The sequence below is a fragment of the Rhodamnia argentea genome, chromosome 8 (genome assembly GCF_020921035.1).
Source record: "Rhodamnia argentea isolate NSW1041297 chromosome 8, ASM2092103v1, whole genome shotgun sequence".
Lineage (NCBI taxonomy): Eukaryota > Viridiplantae > Streptophyta > Magnoliopsida > Myrtales > Myrtaceae > Rhodamnia > Rhodamnia argentea.
The window spans coordinates 313335-335769 of NC_063157.1; the positions used below are offsets into that span (position 1 = coordinate 313335).

At 42.0% G+C, this 22435-nt stretch overlaps 3 protein-coding genes and 2 pseudogenes across 6 annotated transcripts; 4 read left to right on the forward strand and 1 right to left on the reverse strand.

Moving 5' to 3' along the window:
* The first annotated feature begins 584 nt into the window (after window positions 1–584).
* On the forward strand, window positions 585–7175 carry LOC115731589 (annotated as a pseudogene).
* On the forward strand, window positions 5334–6753 carry LOC115731587 (annotated as a pseudogene).
* A 4124-nt stretch (window positions 7176–11299) lies between the features above and the next one.
* LOC115755837 (glutamate receptor 2.7-like) lies at window positions 11300–15463 on the forward strand. 3 transcript variants are annotated; one of them, XM_048284388.1, is made up of 5 exons: window positions 11300–11597; window positions 11966–13314; window positions 13451–13775; window positions 14106–14512; window positions 14836–15463. In XM_048284388.1, exons 1-5 carry the CDS (start codon window positions 11333–11335, stop codon window positions 15421–15423), a joined length of 2934 nt encoding a protein of 977 aa, XP_048140345.1. In that variant the 5' UTR covers window positions 11300–11332; the 3' UTR covers window positions 15424–15463. The 3 variants fall into 3 exon arrangements, with proteins under 3 accessions (XP_048140345.1, XP_048140347.1, XP_048140346.1); XM_048284390.1 differs by having other exon boundaries at window positions 14106–14404; XM_048284389.1 differs by having other exon boundaries at window positions 13463–13775.
* A 1405-nt stretch (window positions 15464–16868) lies between these two features.
* On the forward strand, window positions 16869–18991 carry LOC115755870 (small nuclear ribonucleoprotein E-like). Its single transcript, XM_030695444.2, has 6 exons — window positions 16869–17039; window positions 17167–17193; window positions 17337–17399; window positions 18407–18485; window positions 18570–18615; window positions 18735–18991. Exons 1-6 carry the CDS (start codon window positions 16998–17000, stop codon window positions 18742–18744), a joined length of 267 nt encoding a protein of 88 aa, XP_030551304.1. The 5' UTR covers window positions 16869–16997; the 3' UTR covers window positions 18745–18991.
* A 661-nt stretch (window positions 18992–19652) lies between these two features.
* LOC115755855 ((R)-mandelonitrile lyase-like) lies at window positions 19653–22014 on the reverse strand. 2 transcript variants are annotated; one of them, XM_048284684.1, is made up of 3 exons: window positions 21846–22014; window positions 19839–21430; window positions 19664–19804 (listed from the first exon to the last, which is right to left on the reverse strand). In XM_048284684.1, exons 1-2 carry the CDS (start codon window positions 21940–21942, stop codon window positions 19869–19871), a joined length of 1659 nt encoding a protein of 552 aa, XP_048140641.1. In that variant the 5' UTR covers window positions 21943–22014; the 3' UTR covers window positions 19664–19804; window positions 19839–19868. The 2 variants fall into 2 exon arrangements, with proteins under 2 accessions (XP_030551281.2, XP_048140641.1); XM_030695421.2 differs by having other exon boundaries at window positions 19653–21430.
* Window positions 22015–22435: the final 421 nt, after the last annotated feature.

Here is a 22435-nt window from a genome sequence, read left to right on the forward strand (position 1 = left end):
CCTGAATCAGTAAAGTTCAGAAGGAGCCGTTGAAGAACCATCATGGACCGACTCGGCCCAATTCTTCACGCGACCCAACCCCATAAACAGCGTACTCAAGCCAAGATCCGCAAGCCATTGACCTTGCCAGCTGGTATCATTCGGTAGCATTTCTCGGCAACTTACCGTATAAGGGCGTCAACTATGTCGTGCGCAAAGACCAGAGATGTAATAAAAAGCGCGGGGAAACTGTGTGGTCGGGATCGCTTCATCATCTAGCCGAGGTCGCGCCGTGTGAAGAGAATCACTTGTTTTTGTCCTTACCAATGGCGTTATTTTGTCGTTTACTTAGAGGCTCTGACTTTTCCTTGGGATGAAGTGCGACCAAAATGGCATTGAGAACTTGCCCATCAATTTCATCTCCTCTTGTGCGCACGACTTGGTCCAATAAAGTACCATTTTGAATGACGGCTGTACCATTCTCCGGGCCGGTCCACTGCCGTTATGAGTCGAAATCCGAACATTTAAGAATAATCCTCGGCCTTTTTTCGGCATGGCATCCCCTGCAATCTTAGCTTAAGCTTTCAATTTGGTGGTCTACTGCACATTTGGATCATTTTCTGCATACAATTCAAAGGTGTTTGTCCAGTCAACCTACGGAATAGTCGATGGATGTTCAAGGGCATGACTAAGCCAAACACAACCACAGAATCTTCTCTATTGATTTTTCCAACGTCCTAACTTATTGAGGTTGACATCTTCCCCCGACTTCTCTTCATATATATGGCTGAACAATGATCTCTCCCGATATTATCTTGTCCTTGATGCCTTCATTCCTCCATTCAACATGACCCCGAGAAAATCCTCGTTTTCCTTTCCTTTATTGTGCATCCTCATATGCTTGTTCATAACGCCTTCAACGTGTCGGAATGCTACAGCAACAACGATAGATGTCGGAGTTATTCTAGATATGGATACATATGTTGGGAAAATGAGCAAGGACGTGCCTTGAGATGGCGATCGACGATTTCTACACTGCTCATGATGATTACACTACAAGATTGGTCCTTCGCATGAGAAACGCGATGAGCGATGCAGTCGTGGCTACATCTGCAGGTACGGAATGCAAAGTTTTCTTTTGAAGCTCTGTGACTCCTTATTGTGTTCCAAGTTGTTACATGGGGGTGTAACTTACAAAGAAACAAAATCCAATTAAGTGCTGAAATGATATTTCCAGCTAATGCAATAACGCAGACCTCGTTCAACCGTCTCTGGAAATTTGCATTTATTTCTATTCTTCCATCCATATAAGTCTGTGAAATTTTCATGGCGAAAGCTTTTCTTTTTTCAGGTAAATGTTGAGAAACAACTCACTAGATCACTGTCTAAAGATGCTAGCAAAGAGTACTTATATGAGAGAAACTGCGACTAATTTTCAAGTGCCAATTTAGAGACTGATGCTCAATATGTTCTGATTTCGCAGCGATAGAATTGTTAAAGGATTATCAAGTCAAGGCCATTCTGGGGCCTCAACAATCAAGACAAGCAGATTTTATAGCTGATATCGGGAGTACAACTCAGGTCCCCATAATTTCCTTCACTGCAACAAGCCCTTTGCTTTCGCACCTTGAAACTCCCTATTTCATCCGAATGGCACAAGTAGACACCTCTCAGCTGAAAGCCATAGCTGCCATTGTCAAAGCTGCCGAGTGGACGGAAGTTGTACCTATTTATGAACGCTCTCATTACGGAAGCGGTATAATCTCTTATCTTGCTGATTCCATGCAAGGAATCGGTGCAAGGATGCCGTACCGGTGTGGGATATCTCCTTCAGCTACAGATGATCAGATCCTGAAAGAGCTCTACAAGTTAATGACTATGCAAACACGGGTTTTCATCGTGCATATGTTGCCGAATCTTGCATACCGACTTTTTCTCAAGGCAAATGAAGTTGGAATGATGAGCAAAGGATACGCCTGGATAGTCACGGAAGGGATTGCAAGCCTTCTCAGCTCCATGGATTCCAATGTCATCAATTCTATGCAAGGAGTTATAGGTGTGAACACTTACCTTCCTCAAACCAAAGAGTTAGACCAATTCACAAAGAGATGGGAAAAGCGGTTTCATGAGGAATATCCAGGAACCAACCATGTTCAGCTAAATGCCTTCGGCCTTGGTGCCTATGATAGCATTTTCGCTTTAGCTAGGGCAGTAGAAAATGCTGATATTGCGAACTCACAATTTAGAAAACCAGCCATCCAGGATAATATGACTGACCTGGAAATCATTGGTGTCTCAGAGTCGGGACCAAAGCTCCTCCAGTCAGTTTTGAAAACCAAATTCACCGGATTAAGTGGCAGAGTTGAACTCATAAATGGACAATTACCGATATCTGCCTTTCAGATAGTGAACTTGGTTGGCAATGATTCAATATCAATTGGACATTGGACAGGGAATGGCATCAAAGACCAACTTCCTGCCAGTAATGAGAACTCAATCGGCAAGAAGAATTATCTGAAAAAAATTGTTTGGCCTGGTAAATCAAGAAGAATCCCAAAAGGTTGGGATATTCCAGCAAATGGGAAGAAGTTGAGGGTTGGAGTCCCGGTAAAAGCCGGATTTAGCCAATTCATAAATGTGGAAACAGATCATCGGACAAATGTTCCCAATGTTACTGGTTATTGTGTAGATGTGTTCGATGCTGTCATGAAATCATTGCCGTATGCTGTTCTGTATGAGTATGAACCCTTTGAGACTAGCGAAGGCAGTGGAGAGAGTGCGGGTAGTTATGATGATCTTATCAGAAACGTTTCCACTGAGGTAACGAATTCTGAACTCGGATTTCAAATGATTAAGTCAAAGCTGTGTGCTTTACTTGAACAGTTTCCTTCCTGACCCCTATCTCAGTTTCCAACCTCTCGCTTATATTCTTCACTGAAGCGCTTCTGTTTTTCAGACAAACATGCAGGGTTTTGATGCTGTCATTGGTGACATAACCATTAGGGCAGACCGAGCCGAGTATGTGGATTTTACCCTTCCTTACACAGAGTCAGGTGTCTCCATGATTGTTCCAATCAAGGGTGACGGTAAAAAAGTGCATGGATCTTCTTGAAACCGCTGAAGACAGAGCTATGGATAACCATAGGAGCCTTCTTTCTGTACACTGGCATTGTACTATGGGTTCTTGAGCACCGGGTGAACAAAGAATTTAGAGGACCTCCATCCAAACAAGTTGGAATGATCTTGTGGTTCTCCTTCTCCACAATGGTCTATGCCCACAGTAAGTCACCTCATCCTTCTTTCTTCAAGATACATAGTCAAATAAGTCTCTGAAAAAATAAAGCTCAGTAACAAAACAATCAGTGAAGCTTGGTGCTATTGTTGTAGGAAGCAATGTTTTCTCTAGTAATTGCAAAACTGCAAGATAATAAGTTATAGGTCGAGGGACCTTATACTGAATCATTAAAAAATAGGAAAGATTACTACTTTTATCTTGTCATGAATGAAACAGAAACACTGATGGGTACCTCAAATACAAAGAATGGCTCTCTAACTGTAGCTTCATAAAATTTTGCAGGGGAAAAGGTAATCAGCAACTTGTCAAGATTTGTGTTGATCATATGGATCTTCACTGTCCTAGTACTGTCGTCGAGTTACACGGCAAACTTGACCTCTCTATTAACTGTACAACAGCTCCAACCAACAGTAACAAATATCAGTGCTCTCATAACGAATGGAGAGAACATTGGGTACCAGGATGGTTCTTTTGTTCTGGATCTTTTGAAAGGCTTGGGGGTACAGGAGTCAAAGCTCAGAGTGCTGTATACTCCAGAGGAATATGATGAGCAACTCTCTAAAGGCAGTAATAATGATGGGGTATCCGCGATTGTGGATGAACTCCCTTATCTCAGGCTTGTTCTCTCGAAGTATTGTTCAAAATATAAGTTGGTCGGTCCAACCTACAAAGCTGCAGGTTTTGGATTTGTAAGCGTTTCTCACTCTCTCACTCAGTATGCACACATGCACACATAATTAAGTACTTGCACAACTGCCGAAAGATTACCAAAGCAAACGGTTTCTCAGTTAAACTTTTTTGGTGGCATTGAACCGAAGCGTGCTCTATCATATTTGTCTCGCATGAACATTTTCCATAACTATGATCTAATCCTATGGCCACTTAAAGTTATTAGGATTAATAGTTACTGTCCTCCATTTCAAAGCAGGTCACACTTTCACACAGAAATCTTTTCCAAACAAAGTTTGTTTATTCTCTCTTTATTGATAGACAAAAGGCGATCCTCTGATCTGTGTTTTCCCTTTGCCTTCAGGCATTTCCAAAGGGCTCGCCACTAGTTCCTGACATATCGAGGGCGGTCCTGAGTGTGACCGAGTCCTCTGACCTGACTTTAATAAGAAAAAAATGGTTTGGCGATCGGGACAAGTGTTCAGAGGACGACGAGACAACTTTAACCTCCAACAGCCTCGCGCTGGACAGTTTCAGGGGCCTTTTCCTCATCGCAGCGCTTTCCTCAACCGCTGCGCTCTTCATCTTCTTGATCAACTTCTTTTACGAGAACAGACACATCTTAGCGTCCCAGCAACCGGTGAAGAAAAAAGTCGCAGCCATTGCGAAGACATTCAACAAGATGAAGGAAGACGCCCAGGAGGCGGCAAAGAAGGAAAAGAGCAAAGAAGAAGAAATCGAAATGGCTGCTGGAGGAGCAATCCATCTCACCCCAGGTGCAACCAGCTTTTCCAATCATGAAGAACAGCTGTTCTCACCGGATGAGGGCTCATCATCCCCAGAACCTGGAAGTCTGTATCACGCGTGGACTGTTATAGGGATCAATGAAGATAGGCACAGAAAATATTCTCTTCACTCCAACTCTGATTCTTTCTTGTACGATAAAATCTAAGTAGACTAACCTCGATACCATTGTCCATAGTTATGCTTCATAATCAGGGGCAACCGTTTCTTTTTTCGATCTTCCATTTTTTATCCTTCAATGATGTAATGATGTACAGTTGCCATATTCGTTCATGCGTTTTCGCAGTTAGAATGCTCTCAGGACAATTGAGGTAGAAAATCCAAACTGACTGAAGAGAAACCTCTGGAGAAGTTCCTTGCCATGCCATCATCTTGCATCTAAAACTTTGCACACCACTTATCTCAATCATTCAATATCCCGATCACATCTCGCACCTTCATGCGAAAATGATCTCCTTCATGTTCTAGTTTAGCAAGAATGAGTGTATCTAAACACCTAATATTCGCAGCTACAAGGACCGAACGCGTCCTTTCCTTCACCTGTTAAAGAGAATAGTTGATTAAGCCTCAGTTGGAACCTTCCATTGGATTCTAGGATCCAGGACAAGGCTTATCTTAAGTATCATAAATAGGACTAGAACATATGAGCTTGCCAGATAACAATAGAGAAACCGTTTACCGTGTTTGTGCCTGACATGCGTCCACTCTTCAGGAGCTTTGGAGAGATATATGATGTTGATAAGTTTGTAAGAAGCCTGGATGGAATTGTCAGAGTAGCAAAAGAACCACCTTCTGGTATAGCAGCACGGAATCTTGCAGTTGTCAAGGTCCCAAATACAGTGACGGAAGAGTACATCGTCAATCATGTTGAACCTAAATTAAGTCAAAGGGTAACATAAGACTGGCAACTTACTTCTCCTCAGTAAACATGAAAAAGCCGAGTCAATAGAGTGACCTCGATTCTACATCATGTTTGGCTATGTTCGGAACTTTGAATTTTCAGCCAGAGGTACAAGAAGTCATTGACTCAATGGTTGAGCGTCTGAGAACATTTAGTCGGAAATCTGATGGTCAGTTCTTAGCGGTGGACCCAAGGGTAGAAATGCCAGAAAAGAAGAATTGCCAAAGTACAAAAAGTTGTTTTGGTGTGCAAGAGATTTTGGAGTTTCTGCGGAAGATTGCTATTGACAAGGATACTACAATCTATTCAACCCAATCAAGGTGGGATAGCAGCCTTAATGCTCTGAAGAAGTTTTTTCCCGAAACTTACACCAAGGTGAGATACTTCTTGTTGTTTTCCTTTCAGTGAGCATTCAGATCTGTTCAGTTATGGTAGTATTCTACAAACTATTAGTCTATGGATTTTATATGGCCTGCTTTCTTTGGAGAGTTGTCTCTTGGTCATTGAAAAATTACCTTAAAATTTTGTTTCTAGTCATCCTTCTCAGCTAATACATCTTAGGTTCTAGAAAGACTTGACATTATTCTGATGGATCCCGTTTGGCCTCTAAAATTTTTGAGCAGGAAGGGATAACGCCTGGGGACAAGAAGTCAAAGTTCCTTGATGCAGAAGATTCAGAATATGAGAAAATCGTCGACTACTACATATGTTCTCAAAGTGACATTTTTGTACCCGCGGTCTCAGGCTTGTTTTACGCCAATGTAGCCGGTAACAGGATTGCATCTGGAAGGACTCAAATACTTGTTCCAGTTAACATTGAGGGTTTTTCTGCATCAGCCGCCAATTATATCTCCACCTATGTTTCGAAGAAGAACCATCTGTCTTATTCATGTTTTTGCTAGGTCCCTGTGAAAAAAGAAGTCACAAGACAGAATGAAGCCTTCAGACATGGTCTATTTGTGCGTGTGCCTCATCATTTTTTCTATAAGCAGACAGAATGATTGGTTATACTAGATGTTCCCCTACAATTGTACCAATAAACCCTTCTGAAGTCTTTGTTAAGGTGGTTTTTCAATATGATCTCCAAATGTTTAGTGATTCCCAATGACAGTGTGCTCCAACTCTGTACGATGTGCCAGAACCTCTTGCCTGGTTATCTCTGGCCCCAACCATTCCATTCAAAAGTTATGTAATTGGAATTCAAAAGCGGACCTACAAGGCGTCGCAGTGATGTTCGAAATTAGGCATTGACTGCTATAGGGATCAACGGATATAGGCATAGAAAATATTCTTTTCACTCCAACTCCGATTATTTCTTGTATAATAGAATCTAAGTAGACTAACCTCGATAGCATTGTCCATAGTAATGCTTCATAATCAGGGACAAAGGTTTCTTTTTTCGATCTTCCATTTTTCATTCTTCAGAGATATAAGGATGTACAGTCGGCATATTCGTTCAAGCTGTCTTCAGAGTAAGAATGCTCTCAGGACAATTGAGGTGGAAAATCCAAACTGACTGAAGAGAAACCTCTGGAGAAGTTCTTTCCATGCCATCATCTTGCATCTAAAGCTTTGCATCGTCACTTATCCTGATCATTTAATATCCCGATCACATCTCGCACCTTCATGCGAAAATGATCTCCTTCATGTTTTAGTTTGTCAAGAATGTGAGTTTCTAAACACCAAACATTCGCAGCTACAAGGACCAAACACGTCCTTTCCTTCACCTGTAAAAGAGAATAGTTGATTTCCGACCAAAAAGAGAATAGTTGATTAATCCTCAGTTGGAACCTTCCAAATGGCCATGCCAGCAGCAGGAACGATCAAAAGCCAACTGTGACAAAAACTTTGCCATTACTGATGCCAAAATAATGTAGCAAAACTTCTTTCCCCAAAAAAAAAAAAATAATGTAGCAAAACCAGATAGAGAAGCAATGGTTTCTCACGGAACCCAAATGCTTAGTGGGCCCTTCCCTAATTCCGATGTTTGGCATGAAACAAGGTAGATGGTTGGGAAGGGACAGCATCTCACCACTAGAAAAATGGGTTGTTAGTAATGGTCAGGTGCATGGATAAAGTACGGAGGAATTCCATGTACTGCGCATCAAAAGTTGAAAGGATCTACTTTTGTTCTTCTACTCGTATAGATATCACAACACGTGTGCATTATCGTCTCCCACGCTTGATCCGGCTAAACGTCCAATGCAACAGAGTCCATTCCAATCCATGGAAAATGAAGTTCTTTCATCGACAACCATTACTTGACCTCCTGCATCCACCATCCACCGAAGGGACCCCTCCTCAGCCGGGTGTCATCGGTGCGATTAGAGAAGCCAACGAGCTACCAGCAAGATATCCCAAGCTCATGATCCAAACAATGCTCCTGATAGTCTCTCCCTTCTCTTTTCTACTCCTCCATTTTGTTCTAGCAGGGCCACTCATGAAGAAAGTCAAGGATGACTATGAGCGCTCCGAGTTAAATCCGCTTAATTGAAGATCGTTCGTGAGAATTGAGTCTGTATTCGTGCTATCTTCCTCCATATTTTTTTTCCTGGGAATGCTATTGATAGTCTATGGATCGGTAGTCATTTAAAATAACAGGTCTATATGCCTCAAAACAAATGGTGTCAAGGATAAAGTCCACAAGGAAGAAGCCATTCATGACATGGTTTTTTGTTTGCATTTTGGCAATAGTTCGACGGGTTAATCTTGATATATGGAGTTGGACAGAGGGAATCCTTGCTGCAGCTTTGTATCTGTTCCTGGCTGCCCTTTGGAGTCTTGGTTTGGTCGTTTCTATCTTGAATGATGATGCTTCAGGCCAACAGCCTTTATAAGCCAAAAAGCTGATGAAGTGCAAAAAAGTGGAAGCTTTCAGGCTAATGTCAATGCCGGAGCTAATGCGCATTTCTATCTATGTTGTGATCAATGTGACACCGGCAGATGATGATGATAAGCTCGGCTTCGCTGCTCAGTTTACTTTTGGAGCTGCTACAACACTTCTCTTCTGCTTGGCAAAATTGTTCTCCTTTGTAGTTTTCACTGTATTCTAGTATGAATGCAGGCAGAATCATGGGGAGCAAATAGACCTGGAAATGGGTCAGGGGTACCAGATGGTACCCAAGTAAGATCATTCTCTTCTTTGGGCTATAGTACAGTTGTTATATCTTGAACTCCACTTTGAATTTTGTTTTCAGTTCTTCATCATCTTCACTCACTAGCACAGAGACTAGGAAAGTACAGTACATGTAGCAGTGACAGACTCTAATGCTGAGGACTTTTCTAAATAATTGCATGTTACTTCTAGACTGATTCACTAAGCTCTTTCTACATCAGTAACAGCAGACGCTATTAGTCCAAAACTAGCAAGCATATAAAGAATCTGCCTCTTTTGCAGCCAATTAGCGTGAGGAATCAACAAGTCATCCAATGTCGGAACATCGTCACTACTCAGGCCTAGACAGGTAATCTGGGTGTAAGCTAATCCCACTTGTTAACGTCATAGGATAAACTCATGCAGGCTACATCTATGGAGATGGAAAACCAGCTTCAGTGTCATGCATATGAATGATGCTCACTCCTTATCATTGAATTCAAGTAATACTACTAACAGGGCATACTTCAGTCAGGCAGCAATAGAGCAGCAGCAAACGCTCACCCCTTGTTGAACCAAGAGTCTCATTTTGTTCTTCCACTTGTAGTTATATCCTGATCGGATTTGATCTGATCCACGTGATGATAGTATATTACTGTCATGCAAGAATCAAGGATGACTTTAGGGACAAAATTTGATAGATAGCGACAAGCATGTGAAAAAAGTTAATTCAGATCTCACAAATCAGCATAATCCATAGGCATCTAGCCTCCCAAAAGAATGTAATGCCTCAATGGGCAAACACTAAGAAAGAAACTGCTAGAGAGTCCTCAACACTTGATTGAAGCCATTTAGTCGCTCTGCTTCAAGATTTCGTAATGAGAGTGGAAACTTCATCATATAACCAAAAAAAAAAAAAATCAATCGTAAGGCCGACAACAAAGCATCGGAACAAGTGCTTCCGGACATGCACCTGGAACAGGCCAGGGCTCGTTCTTTCTGCCTCCTTTTAATGGGCTCAGCAAGTGATACACCAAAAGAGCCCAGATGCACCCTTTGTGAGTTGTTCAAGCAGGCCCTTTGCATCCATCATGCAGAGACTCGGGGCCCAATTCACGTGACACCCAACTCCAGAAAGAGAGTCCTCGAGGTGAAGAACACATGCCATTGACCTTGCTGGCGTAGCCCTGACCAGGTATCATTCGGTAGCATTTCTCGGCAACTTACCGTGTAAGGGCGTCAACTATGTCGTGCACAAAGACCAGAGATGTTGAACGTGGAAAACTCTTGTTTTCCCCGAAAGTTCGAGTATTTTAATGTGAAACCAACGTGGGTAAGGTCGTGATCGATTCATCATCAAGCCAAAGCCGTGCCGTGTGAAGAGAATACCTTGTTTTCTTCTTCTTCTTTTTTCCTTCTTTTTTGTCTCTATCGATGGCAGGTTTTAATTTGTCCTTTGGGAGTCGTTTTCAGTTGATTACAGAGGCTCTGACTTTTCCTGGGATAAAGTGCGACCAAAAGTGGCATGAGAATTTGCCCATCAATTTCATCTCTGTGATGTGTATGACTTCGTCCAATTACTCTTGTCAAAGTCAGCTATTTCCTCCTGTCTTTGGAAGGCTTAGAGGAAACCCCCCCTCCTCTGCTTGTTCCATCTGTGGACCAACCAAGCAAGTAATCTTGAGCAAAGACTTGGCAAAAGGACTGGATTCTGGAGATATGGTCCCAGAAAAGTCGAATCAGACTTCTATCATTTGAATCACAGCTGTATGGTTCTACGGGCATTGCCGGGTCTTATGAGTCGAATTCCCAGAGATTAATCATCCATGGCATTTTCTGGGCGTGGCATCCACTGCTTTCTTAGCTTGACTTTTCAATTTGGTGGAATGGTTCTGAGTAGATTACACAAGACTCTATGGCAAAATGAAGTTCCATGAGACACGGTACAATAATATTGGTCCCAAATTGCTGATAAAATGCATGGCTAAGACCTTACCTTTTCTATCTTCATCTTTCCTCGTCTTCATCGTTGCATTTTCTGCAAAGCAGAATGGTAGGATGGAAAAAAAAAAAAAAAGAATGGTAGGATGATGAAACTTGAATCTGAACTTAGTGCATAGGCCACCATGGAGTATTTGTTGGGTTATTCCACATCGGTTAGGTGACCAGTGATTAGTCTATAAGTATGAGGGAAAATCTCATTTTTTTACCTAGCTTCTGTACGGTATCTTTCCTGCCTTCATCTTGCTAGTCTACTGCACATATAAATCATTTTCTGCATACAATTCAAAGGTGACAATCCAGACTAGGGAATGGATTTTGCGTGTCCGGTAACATAGGAGTCAACCTATGGAATAGTCAAGAGATGGGCAAGAGCATGGCTAAGCCGAACACATCCACAGGACCTATTGAATTTTCCAACGTCCTAACTTCTTATTCAAGGAAGTTGAGGTTGACATCTTCTCCCGACTTCTCTTCATATATATATATATGGCTGAATAATGATCTCTCCCTACACTATCTCGTTCTTGATGCTTTCAATTCCTCTAGACAACTCACCGTTTGCTCCGAACCTCAAACTGCAGAAAGCATGAACCCAAGATCCTCGTTTTCCATTCCCTTTTTGTACATCCTAATATGCTTGTTCATAACGCCATCGATGTGTCAGAATCTTACAGCAACAGAGATAGATGTCGGAGTCATTCTAGATTTGGATACATATATCGGAAAGATGTGCAAGACATGCCTTGAGATGGCAATTGGCGATTTCTACTCTGATCATGATGATTACACTACAAGATTAGTCCTTCACACGAGAAACGCAACGAGTGACCCGGTCGTGGCTACATCTGCAGGTACGGGATATGAAGTTTTCTTCTCTTTGACCCCTGATTGCGTTCCGAGTTGTTACTTGGTAATATGACTTATAAAGAAACAAAATACAATGAACCGCAGGAATGAGATTTCCCGCTAATGCAATAACTCAGAAATCATTCATCATCCTGAAAATCTAATTTATTTCTGTTCTTCCATCCTAAAAGTCAGTGTGAAATTTTCGTGGCGATAGGTTTTTTTATTTTCAGGTGAAGTATGTGAAACAGCTCCTTATATTACTATCTTAAGATGCTAGCAAAGTGCATGCATATGAGGAATCGTGGATAAATGCGACTGATTTTCAGAAACCAATATAGAACCTGAAGTTCAATATGTTTTGATTTTGCAGCTGTAGAATTGTTAAAGAATTATCAAGTCAAGGCCATTCTGGGGCCTCAAAAATCAAGACAAGCAGATTTTATAGCTGACATTGGAAATACCACTCAGGTCCCTATAATTTCCTTCACCGTGACAAGCCCTTTGCTTTCGCACCTTGAAATTCCCTACTTCATCCGAATGGCACAAGTGGACACCTCTCAGCTCAATGCTATAGCTGCCATTGTCAAAGATGTCAAGTGGAGGGAAATTGTACCTATTTATGAACGCTCTTATTACGGAAGTGGAATCATCTCTTATCTTGCTGATGCCATGCAAGGAATCGGTACAAGGATACCGTACCGGTGTGGAATCTCTCCTTCAGCTACTGATGATCAGATCCTGAAAGAGCTCCACAAGTTAATGACTATGCAAACAAGGGTTTTCATTGTGCATATGCTGCCAAATCTTGCATACCGGCTTTTTCTCAAGGCAAATGAAGCTGGAATGATGAGAAAAGGATATGCCTGGATAGTCACAGATGGGATTGCAAACCTTCTCAGCTCCATGGATTCCAATGTCATCAATTCTATGCAAGGAGTTGTAGGGGTGAAGACTTACCCTCCTCAAACCAAAGAGCTAGACCAATTCACAAAGAGATGGGAAAAGCGATTTCATGACGAATATCCAGGAACCAACCATGTTCAGCTAAATGCCTTTGGCCTAGGTGCCTATGATAGCATTTCTGCTTTAGCAATGGCAGTAGAAAATGCTGATATAGCGAACTCACAATTTAGTGTACCAGCCATCCAGGAGAATATGACTGACCTGGAAATCATTGGTGTCTCAGAGTCGGGACCAAAGCTCCTCCAGTCAGTTTTGAAAACCAAATTCACCGGATTAAGTGGCAGAGTTGAACTCATAAATGGACAATTACCGATATCTGCCTTTCAGATAGTGAACTTGGTTGGCAATGATACAATATCAATTGGACATTGGACAGAGAATGGCATCACGGGCCAACTTCCTGCCAGTAATGAGAACTCACTCAGCGAGAAGAACTATCTGCAAAAAATTGTTTGGCCTGGTAAATCAAGAATAATCCCAAAAGGTTGGGATATTCCAGCCAATCGGAAGAAGTTGAAGGTTGGAGTCCCGGTAAAAGCCGGATTTAGCCAATTCATAAAAGTGGAAACAGATCCTCGGACAAATGTTTCCAATGTTACTGGTTATTGCGTAGATGTGTTCGATGCTGTCATGAAATCATTGCATTATGCTGTTCCGTATGATGTTCCGTATGAGTTTGAACCCTTTGAGACTAGTGAAGGCAGTGGAGATAGTGCGGGAAATTCTGATGATCTTATCAGAAACGTTTCCACTGAGGTAACGAATTCTGAACTCGGATTTCAAATGATTAAGTCAAAGCCGTGTGTTTTACTTGAACAGTTTCCTTCCTGACCCCTATCTCAGTTTCCAACCTCTCGCTTATATTCTCCACTAAAGCGCTTCTGTTTTTCAGACCAACATGCAGGGTTACGATGCTGTCGTTGGCGACATAACCATTAGGGCTGCCCGAGCCGATTATGTGGATTTTACCCTTCCTTACACAGAGTCAGGTGTCTCCATGATTGTTCCAATCAAGGGTGACAATAAAAAAAGTGCATGGATCTTCTTGAAACCGCTGAAGACAGAGCTATGGATAACCATAGGAGCCTTCTTTCTGTACACTGGCATTGTAATATGGGTTCTTGAGCACCGGGTGAACAAAGAATTTAGGGGAACTCCATCCAAACAGATTGGAATGATCTTGTGGTTCTCCTTCTCTACAATGGTCTTTGCACACAGTAAATCACCTCATCCATCTTTCTTCAAGATACATAGTTAAATAAGGCATGAAAAAGAACGGTTTTTTTTTTTTTTTTGGTAAAGCATGAAAAAGAATGTTTGGTAACGAGAAAATAAAAAAAACTTGGTAATATTATTGTAGGAGGCAATGTATTCTCTAATAATTGCAGAACTTCAAGATAATAAGGTAGATCGAGCGACCTTATACTGAATCACTGCAAAATAGGAAAGATTGCTACTTTTGTCTTGTGATAAATGAAACAGAAACACCAATGGATGCTGCATATACAAAAAATGGCTCTCTAACTGTAGCTTCTTAATTTTTGCAGAGGAAAGGGTAATCAGCAACTTGTCGAGATTTGTGTTGATCATATGGATCTTTGCTGTCCTAGTGCTGTCATCGAGTTACACGGCAAGCTTGACCTCTCTATTAACTGTACAACAGCTCCAACCGACTGTCACAGATATCAGTGCTCTGATAAGGAATGGAGAGCACATTGGGTACCAGGACGGTTCTTTTGTTCTGGATCTTTTGAAAGGCTTGGGGGTACAGGAGTCAAAGCTCAGAGTGCTGTATACTCCAGAGGAATATGATGAGCAACTCTCTAAAGGCAGTAATAATGATGGGGTATCCGCGATTGTGGATGAACTCCCTTATCTCAGGGTTGTTCTCTCGATGTATTGTTCAAAATATAAGTTGGTCGGTCCAACCTACAAAACTGCAGGTTTTGGATTTGTAAGTATTCTTTCTCTCTCGCCCAATATGCACACATACTTGCATACAAGCACAACTGGTGAAAGATTACCAAAGCATTAAACTTTCTCGTTGGCATTGAACCAAAGTGTGCTCTATCATAATTTGCTGGTACGAATAGCTGCCATAATACTAACCTAGTCCTTTGGCCACTTGAAAATGTTATGATTATTACTATTCTTCTACATTGCAAAGCAGACAACACTTTCAGACAGAAATCTTTTCCTCACAAAGTTCATTCATTCTCTATTTATTGATAGATAAAAGGCGATCCGCTGATCTGTATTTTCCCTCTATGTCTTCAGGCATTTCCGAAGGGCTCGCCACTGGTTCCTGACGTGTCGAGGGCAATCCTGAAAGTCATGGAATCACCCGAGATGACTTTAATTACAAACGCATGGTTTAGGGGTCAGGACAAGTGTTCAGAGGAAGACATGACAACTGTAGACTCCAACAGCCTCACGCTGGACAGTTTTAAAGGCCTTTTCCTCATCGCAGCGCTTGCCTCAACCTCTGCGCTCTTCATCTTCTTGATCAACTTCTTCTACGAGAACAGACACATCTTAGCCTCCCAGGTACCGGTGAAGCAAAAAGTTGCTGCCATTGCAAAGACATTCAACGAGAAGAAGGAAGACGCCCATGTGGCGGCAAAGAAGGAAAAGAGCAAAGAAGAAGAAATCGAAATGGCTGCCAGAGGAGAAATCCATCTCACCCCAGGTGCAACCAGCTTTTCCAATTCCGAAGAAGGGCTGTTCTCACCGGATGAGGGCTCATCATCCCCGGGACCTGGAACTCTGTATCACGCGTTGACTGTTATGGGGATCAATGAAGATAGGCATAGGAAATATTCTTTTCACTCCAACTCCGATTCTTTCTTGTATGATAAAATCTAAGTAGACTAACCTCGATAGCATTGTGCATAGTTATGCTTCATGGTCAGGGGATTTTTTATTCTTCAGAGATGTAAGTAAACATACAAGCCATGTTCGTTCATGCGTCTTGCAGTTAGAGTGTTCTCAGGACAGTTGAGGTGGAAAATCCAAACTGATTGAAGAGAAGCCTCTGGAGAAATTACTTGCCACGCCATCATCCTGCATCTAAAACTTTGCATGTCACTTGTCTTGTTCGCATAACATCCCGATCACATCTTGCACCTTGATGCGAAAACAATCTCCTGCATGTTTCAGTTTAGCAAGAGCAAGAGTATCTGAAAACCAAACATTCGCAGCTATGAGGGACCGAACACATCCCTTCCTTCACCTGTTAAAGAGAATAGTCGATTAAGCGTCAGTTGGAACCTTCTGAATGGCCATCCCAGGAGCAGGCACGATCACCGGCCAACTGTGACTGAAACTTTTGTTTCACTGATGCAGAATAATGTAGCAAATACCAGACAGATAAGAAATAGTTTCTCAAGGAATCCAAATACTTGGTGGGCTCTTCCCTGATTCAGATCCTTGGGAAGGGACAGCCGGACAGCAACTCAATACCAGTAAAAGGGGTTGTTGGCACTGGTCAGGTGCATGGAACAACCAAGAAAATGCTTTGCATTCCACTCGGAGGACTTCTTCGTCCTTCATGCAACCTACAAACCAGATAGGCAAGTTAAGTTACAGAACAGCTTCGTTCAAGACTTGCTAAAAGTTTCCATGGATCGGCCTCACTTTTCCTTCCGGATTGTCCCTGCGTTAGGAAGTTCGGTTGACAAAGGCAACAATACAAACAAGGAGCTGAGAAAGAGGAACAGCCCCCTCGTTGATAGAGAGCTTACCGACCCATCCTTTGTCGCTACTGTTATCATGACAAAAGAGTTTGTTTTCGATCAAAGAAGCATGCTTAACACATTTTATAGTGTGGATCAGCAAATTATTGAGCTGTATTGGATTTGAACTGGCAAATTTAGAGTCCGCCCCCATTTAACCGCTTACTTTTAAGGAAACACAATCACAGTTTTTTTCTGAAAATATCATCAGATTAGTATTTTCATAAACATTCTAACGATGGACAAGCGCGCTAACTAGTAATTCTATTGTATCTTGAATGTATTTTAACCCTCAAATTCCAATGTTTTCTATCTTATGAAAAAACTTACAAATAAAGTTTAGATCTTGAAATATTTTCTCTCCTCCTATATAAGTACAAAATTTTATAGTGTGCCATTACAATTTTTGCATTACCTAACCGTTGAAATATCTTGTAATGACTGATGAGACGATTTTGCAAGATCTTTTAGATAATTGCTTTTTGCGAACATGGGCTGGGCCTGCATTTTATAAATATTCCCATCATGGGCTCGGCCCTAAACTGTACTGCTTACCATCCGCTAGGGTTTATCGTGCTCCTCCTCCTGTACTTCTTCTTCTTTACCTTCTTCACTGCGTCCAGCTTCAGTTCCCTCTTTCAAGTCATAATTTTTGCATCGTCGTTCAATTGAAGAGGAGGAGGAGGTCAGGAGCAATCCGCAGTCATGGCGTCCTCGAAAGTGCAGAGAATCATGACCCAACCCATTGTACTAGCTCTTAACTTACCCATAACCTCTCTCTCTCTCTCTCTTTTAGCTTTTTCGGGTGTTTTGAGCTCTCTGGTCTTCGTTTGTACGAATCACTGACGTATGTTGTGTTTTTTCTTCGTTTCAGAATCTGATCTTCAGGTTTCTTCAGAGTGTAAGTATCCTGTCGCTGCTCTGTTCCTCAGCACGATCGTTTGGTTTTGTTTTTTCTTTTTTTCCTCTACTTCGAAGGGATAATGTAATATAGGAAGTGAATTTGCTGATATGCATTCGATTTCGCTGATTGTGCTGATGCAGAAAGCGCGGATTCAGATTTGGCTGTTTGAACAGAAGGATTTGAGAATCGAAGGCCGTATAATTGTGAGTATTCACTTTGCATTTGGTCCTTGCCTTTGTTTACTAGATGAGATGAGATGTTCAGCTATAAAGTTGAGGAATTATTACTTTGCTCGTCGCGAAGCATCTGTTGGGGAACAATATATCCTTTTTTATCTGCATTGATGGGGATCTAGCCGGGGTTTGGTGACTGCTAATGCGATCTTCGAGTTTAGTTAGTGAAGAAAATTGGTAATGGTCAGTTCAATTATTTTATACATGTATTTGATGGCTTCACCTACTTAGGCGGTAAAAAGGGATAGCTTCAGCTAGCACATTAGACCTTTTGATGTTAGGACTCCTGTACCTCAGGAAATTGTCTCTTACAAAGTGTTTGAGAGTAGTTTTATGGTTACAGGGCCTTTTGCATAGCTGAGTAAATCGAGATGCACCTGCTTGTAATAATTGCAGAGTGAAAAATGTGTAGAGTGGAGAATAGTGCAGATCCAATTTATGCTGAGGATACCTAATTAGTTGCTAGTCTGATATAATGATCGTCTGTATATTGTGAAGTCCATTAAATTGAGAAGATAATGATGAGAAAGATGAAGCAATGAGCTGCCTAAGACTTCTTGTTTTGGATGATATTGTCATCCACACTGGCATGGGGATTCTATTAGCATTCGTCAGAGATTAACCTAGGTTTTCTTTTGTTGAAAATCAGCTAAATTTGATTATTTGAGGGGAAAAAAAAATGAATCTGTTGTCTTGTTTGACTATCTAATCGGAAACATGGTACTCATAATAGAAAAGGAGGGTCAATTCTGATGCTATGAAAGATGCATTTGGGCATAGAACCCACAACCTTTTGTTCACACCAAATAGAGATGCTACCAGTTTAATTGCTCTTGCACTTACCGATCTTTAATGCATCTGCAAGTATTCATTTCTCTAAGAACATTACGGATTGATTGTTTTGAACATCCTTTATATTTTCTTATTTTGATCCTCTTCGCATTTAGTGATACCAGAGTATTATATACTATTTTCAGGGGTTTGATGAGTACATGAATCTGGTTTTGGATGATGCTGAAGAAGTCAACGTAAAAAAGAAGACCAGAAAGACTTTAGGTTGGTCATGGAGAGATCATATATTATTTTCTTATGCTTGCTGAGTTTTTCTGTTCTCATGCCTGAACTATATATTTTCCACAGGGAGGATCTTATTGAAAGGGGATAACATAACGCTGATGATGAATACGTAAGTGAACTGTCTGTTTCTCCTGTGGATGTAGATGTGCATTTGTTCGAATATATGATTTCTGCATGTGTGCCACTATGAGTTCTCTTCTAATCTACTTCCTGCCTGACTTATTCCAGCGGCAAATGATCACAAGGGGCAGTGGTGGGAGCTGTGAGGCGGTGGGCCCGGAATATGTGGGAGTTCTATCTTTAGATAGTTTTGATTTCGATCATGTCGGTTTCCTGAAAATCAAACTTGTATTAGTTTGTACATGTATCTGCATCAGTTACTCTTTAGTGCTCTTTTGCGGCTGAAAGTGGTTGCTAAACTTCAGCTTGGATTTTGTAGTTAAATGGGAAGCAATGGCTCTGTCAAGTAACAAGCAAAGTCTATCTGTGCATTGCCTCACTTAAATAGTTCGGAGTGAATAGCATCACTTCACCATGAATATGAGGCTGGGGTTCTGTCCAATAGGTGTCGTCCTCGTTACTTGGAATTTTGTTATACTTGTTTTAGCTATTGGCAATCGACAGACATATAGCCATTAAGGATGTTCGGAAGTGCATTTCAAATCGTGTGACTTCTTCATCAGACCATTTTAGATGGAAGGCTCACTCGTCACTTGGAGATAAGCTCCTTACTTATGCCAACATTCTGAAGGGTTCCTTTGCCTTAGGGTTAAAATTTAAAAAAAAAAATTATTTTATTAAATTATTTTAAAAAATTTTAAATATTTTTTAAAAAAAAAAAATAAAAAAAAAAAAATTTTTTTAAAAAATTTTTTTTTTTTAATAAAATAATTAATTTATTTATATTAATAATATTTTAAAAAAATTCAATAATAATTTAATCTTATGAGTTTGCTGTTATTGGAAGAATTTTTTTAAAAAAACGTGTAGATATAAATATATGTGTTCGAACATGATTTTCATTTTTTTTTTTTTTGGAAAAAAAATAAAAAAAAAAAATTTTTTATATATTTATTATTTTAAGGGTTTTTTTTTGGGAAAATGTGAAAACATGACCGAAGGAAGTGAACGAGACAGACCCAAAAGAGCATTACTGAGAGAGATTTCAATTATCTGATGAGAATCAACAAGAATGGAGTTCCAACTGACCATTAGTGCAAATATCTCTGTTCCCTATTTTTGAAAGAAAGAATCGGTGAAATCAATCGCCAGAGGACAGTTCTCTACTCTGGAGATACACGTGCATTTAGGGTGAAGCAGCATGAGAGCCGAAACGAGCATTTTGACTCTGTTCTTCTGGAATCACTTTGGTCTCGACCTCTCTTTCCTCATCTTCAACCCAACATATCGTCCAAGCATCATCAAGGTCGCCTGAGGGTTAGTCCCGGGAGACACATTCAACGTGGAACCATCCACGATACGGAGTGCATTAACTCCAAGCACCCGGAACTCTTTATCAACCACCTTCCCTACCACACAGCCGCCGTGATAGTGCCATATGGTAGTCACTGTCCGCCGGCAATGCTCCGCCATTTCTGTGCTGTTTGACAAATCAGCCGGGAGGGGAGACCCCACGTACATGAATTCTCTATTACCATACCAATCCCTGAACTTGAAATAATCCAAGGAATGACTCTGCAGCACTTCACCGATCTTGCGTGTGCTGCTGATGCAGCGTTCGAGATCCACCAGTTTGCTGAAGTAATTGAACCGGACGATCGGATTTATCCTCACATCCGTGGAAGCGAGCCTCAGCGAGCCACTGGACAGCGGGCCAGCTATCTTCCCCATTAGAGTGGCCACGGTCACATTCAGCATTGAAGACGGAGTATGCAGGAAAATGGCACGAGCAGGGGACGCGAAAGGGATCACATTCGATGCTGCTTCGATGTAGGCTCCTGATTTGGTGATCCCAACAACCTGAATGAGAGAATGCTCCAACGGCATGGGAGGCACGATCGAAATCCCATTCCTTGGATTGTCATACAGGAACTGCCCGACAAATGGAAGGTGGTGAGCCACTGGAATTCCCCAGTAAGAAAGATAGGGCCGAGGTCCGACGCCGCTGAGCAGCAGCAGCTGTGGACTGCCTATCGCGCCAGCAGAGAGGATCACTTCCCCGTGGTTATGCACCATCGCATGATGGTAGCGACCCACTTGGTCGCGATAAACGACTCCGGTTGCAGAGAGCTTTGGTCCTGAATTCGCCGAAGTTGAAGCTAGCAGCACCCTTTCGACACTAGCATGTACTCCCACTCTAATGTGGGAAGGTTTTGCGTAGCTTAACAGATCAGCGGAGGTATGTCTTCTGCCAAACTTGTCAAACGTGGAACCACCGATCTTGGTCCCAACCACGTGATTGAAAGTGAACCCGTTGGATGGATTAACCCCTGCCTCCAGTAGTCCATCCCTGATGGCGGATTGCCAGCTCCTCAACTTAGGCCGAAACACGACAGCCTTCTCGACCCAAGCATAAGACCCGTTGACGGCTCCCAGATCCCAATCCACCCCTGAGTGATGAAAAAAGTAGGAGTCTGCCCGGCTGTAGAACCCGGCGTTTATCGCGCTGCTGCCGCCAAGAACACGGCCTCTGGCATTGGGGACTCCTTCTTCGGATGTGAACGCTTGAGCTGGCGAACGGAACGTGTCGACTTCCATCAGAGTCCTGATGAAGCCTTCTTGCGACATGAGGTTGGGATTGCCATAGCCGATGCCACCGCGCTCAAGCACGAGGACTCTGTAGGATTGAGAGAGAGTTGCCGCCAAGGGGCAGCCTGCAGTGCCGCCTCCGACTATGATGTAGTCATAGTAGTCCTCCATAGGGAAGTCCGTGGCATTCAACACAAACGTGAGATACGGTGGCTCTGCCCACATAAAGAACAGAGAAATTGAGAGAAGGGCACTTTGCGAACTAAAGAAAAAGGAGAAACTAATACCTGGTCACCAATGATGTTTGAACGAAACAAAATGTGCACAGAAGTATGGGAGATAATGAACAAGTACGAGCGGAAATACTCTTTAACGCCATTTCTTCGAAACAATATGCCAGTACGCCAAAACGAAAGCAACGAAAATTGCACCAGAAAGGTTTTCTTGACAACTCGAATATTCAGAAGCGCATAAAAAGGGTTGAACAGAGCAATGAACTCCAATCACATCCACTTCCTCTAGATGCAATGCTCTTGAGCAATCGAATAGAGGAAAAGCAAGATACGACAGGAACCGATTCGAGGGCATTGTCAAGCTTGAAATTAGATGGAATGGACATATAAGACGGACCTTCTTGGGTATGTGGCCTGGGAGATGAGAGGGTTGCCCTCAAGAGCACCCAAAAGAACACGACGTGGAGGAAGCAAAGTCTCCAGGGTCTCGCCATGGATGGAGATTCTTGGAGTTTTTTTGAGTTTCGTTCAAGGGAGAGCTTTTCCTGGATTCTTCTTTGGCTCTGAATTCGCCGCTCAGTGGTTGCGCATTCTTGAAAGTATAGTTGAAAAAGGACGTTATATATGGAGGTAGCGCGGGAAGAGCTAGTGGCGGTTGCAACAGCCTCTCATGCAGTTAAAATAAACGTAATTGTGAGAGCGACTGACCATTCTCTATCCTCATCCTCATGGCCCTTGTTTATGCGTGGCAATGCATGAAGTGATCATCTAGCACACACAGGTCACAAACGGGGGGAGTGGGGTTTCCATAAATTACCAGTGTTGTAAGTCCAATACTTTCACCGAGGAGATCGCCAAGAGGAAGTTTAAATCCGAGCCCGTCAACACATAAAGTTAGACCTACCCTCAGCCAAAAGTTTACGTCAATAAATTATGGATCAACTAAGTATATTAGTTGTTCCACACGTACCAATAATTCTATTATGT

Coding starts and splice junctions, on each gene's coding strand:
- LOC115755855 (XM_030695421.2), bottom strand. CDS start 21,942: ATGGCGAGACCCTGGAGACTTTGCTTCCTCCACGTCGTGTTCTTTTGG. Junction 21,431..21,845: donor CAGGCCACATACCCAAGAAG/GTCCGTCTTATA, acceptor TTATGTGGGCAG/AGCCACCGTATCTCACGTTT.
- LOC115755870 (XM_030695444.2), top strand. CDS start 16,998: ATGGCGTCCTCGAAAGTGCAGAGAATCATGACCCAACCCATT. Junction 17,040..17,166: donor GAATCATGACCCAACCCATT/GTACTAGCTCTT, acceptor TCTTCGTTTCAG/AATCTGATCTTCAGGTTTCT. Junction 17,400..18,406: donor GAATCGAAGGCCGTATAATT/GTGAGTATTCAC, acceptor TACTATTTTCAG/GGGTTTGATGAGTACATGAA.
- LOC115755837 (XM_048284388.1), top strand. CDS start 11,333: ATGAACCCAAGATCCTCGTTTTCCATTCCCTTTTTGTACATCCTAATA. Junction 13,776..14,105: donor TACAATGGTCTTTGCACACA/GTAAATCACCTC, acceptor TAATTTTTGCAG/AGGAAAGGGTAATCAGCAAC. Junction 14,513..14,835: donor AAACTGCAGGTTTTGGATTT/GTAAGTATTCTT, acceptor CTATGTCTTCAG/GCATTTCCGAAGGGCTCGCC.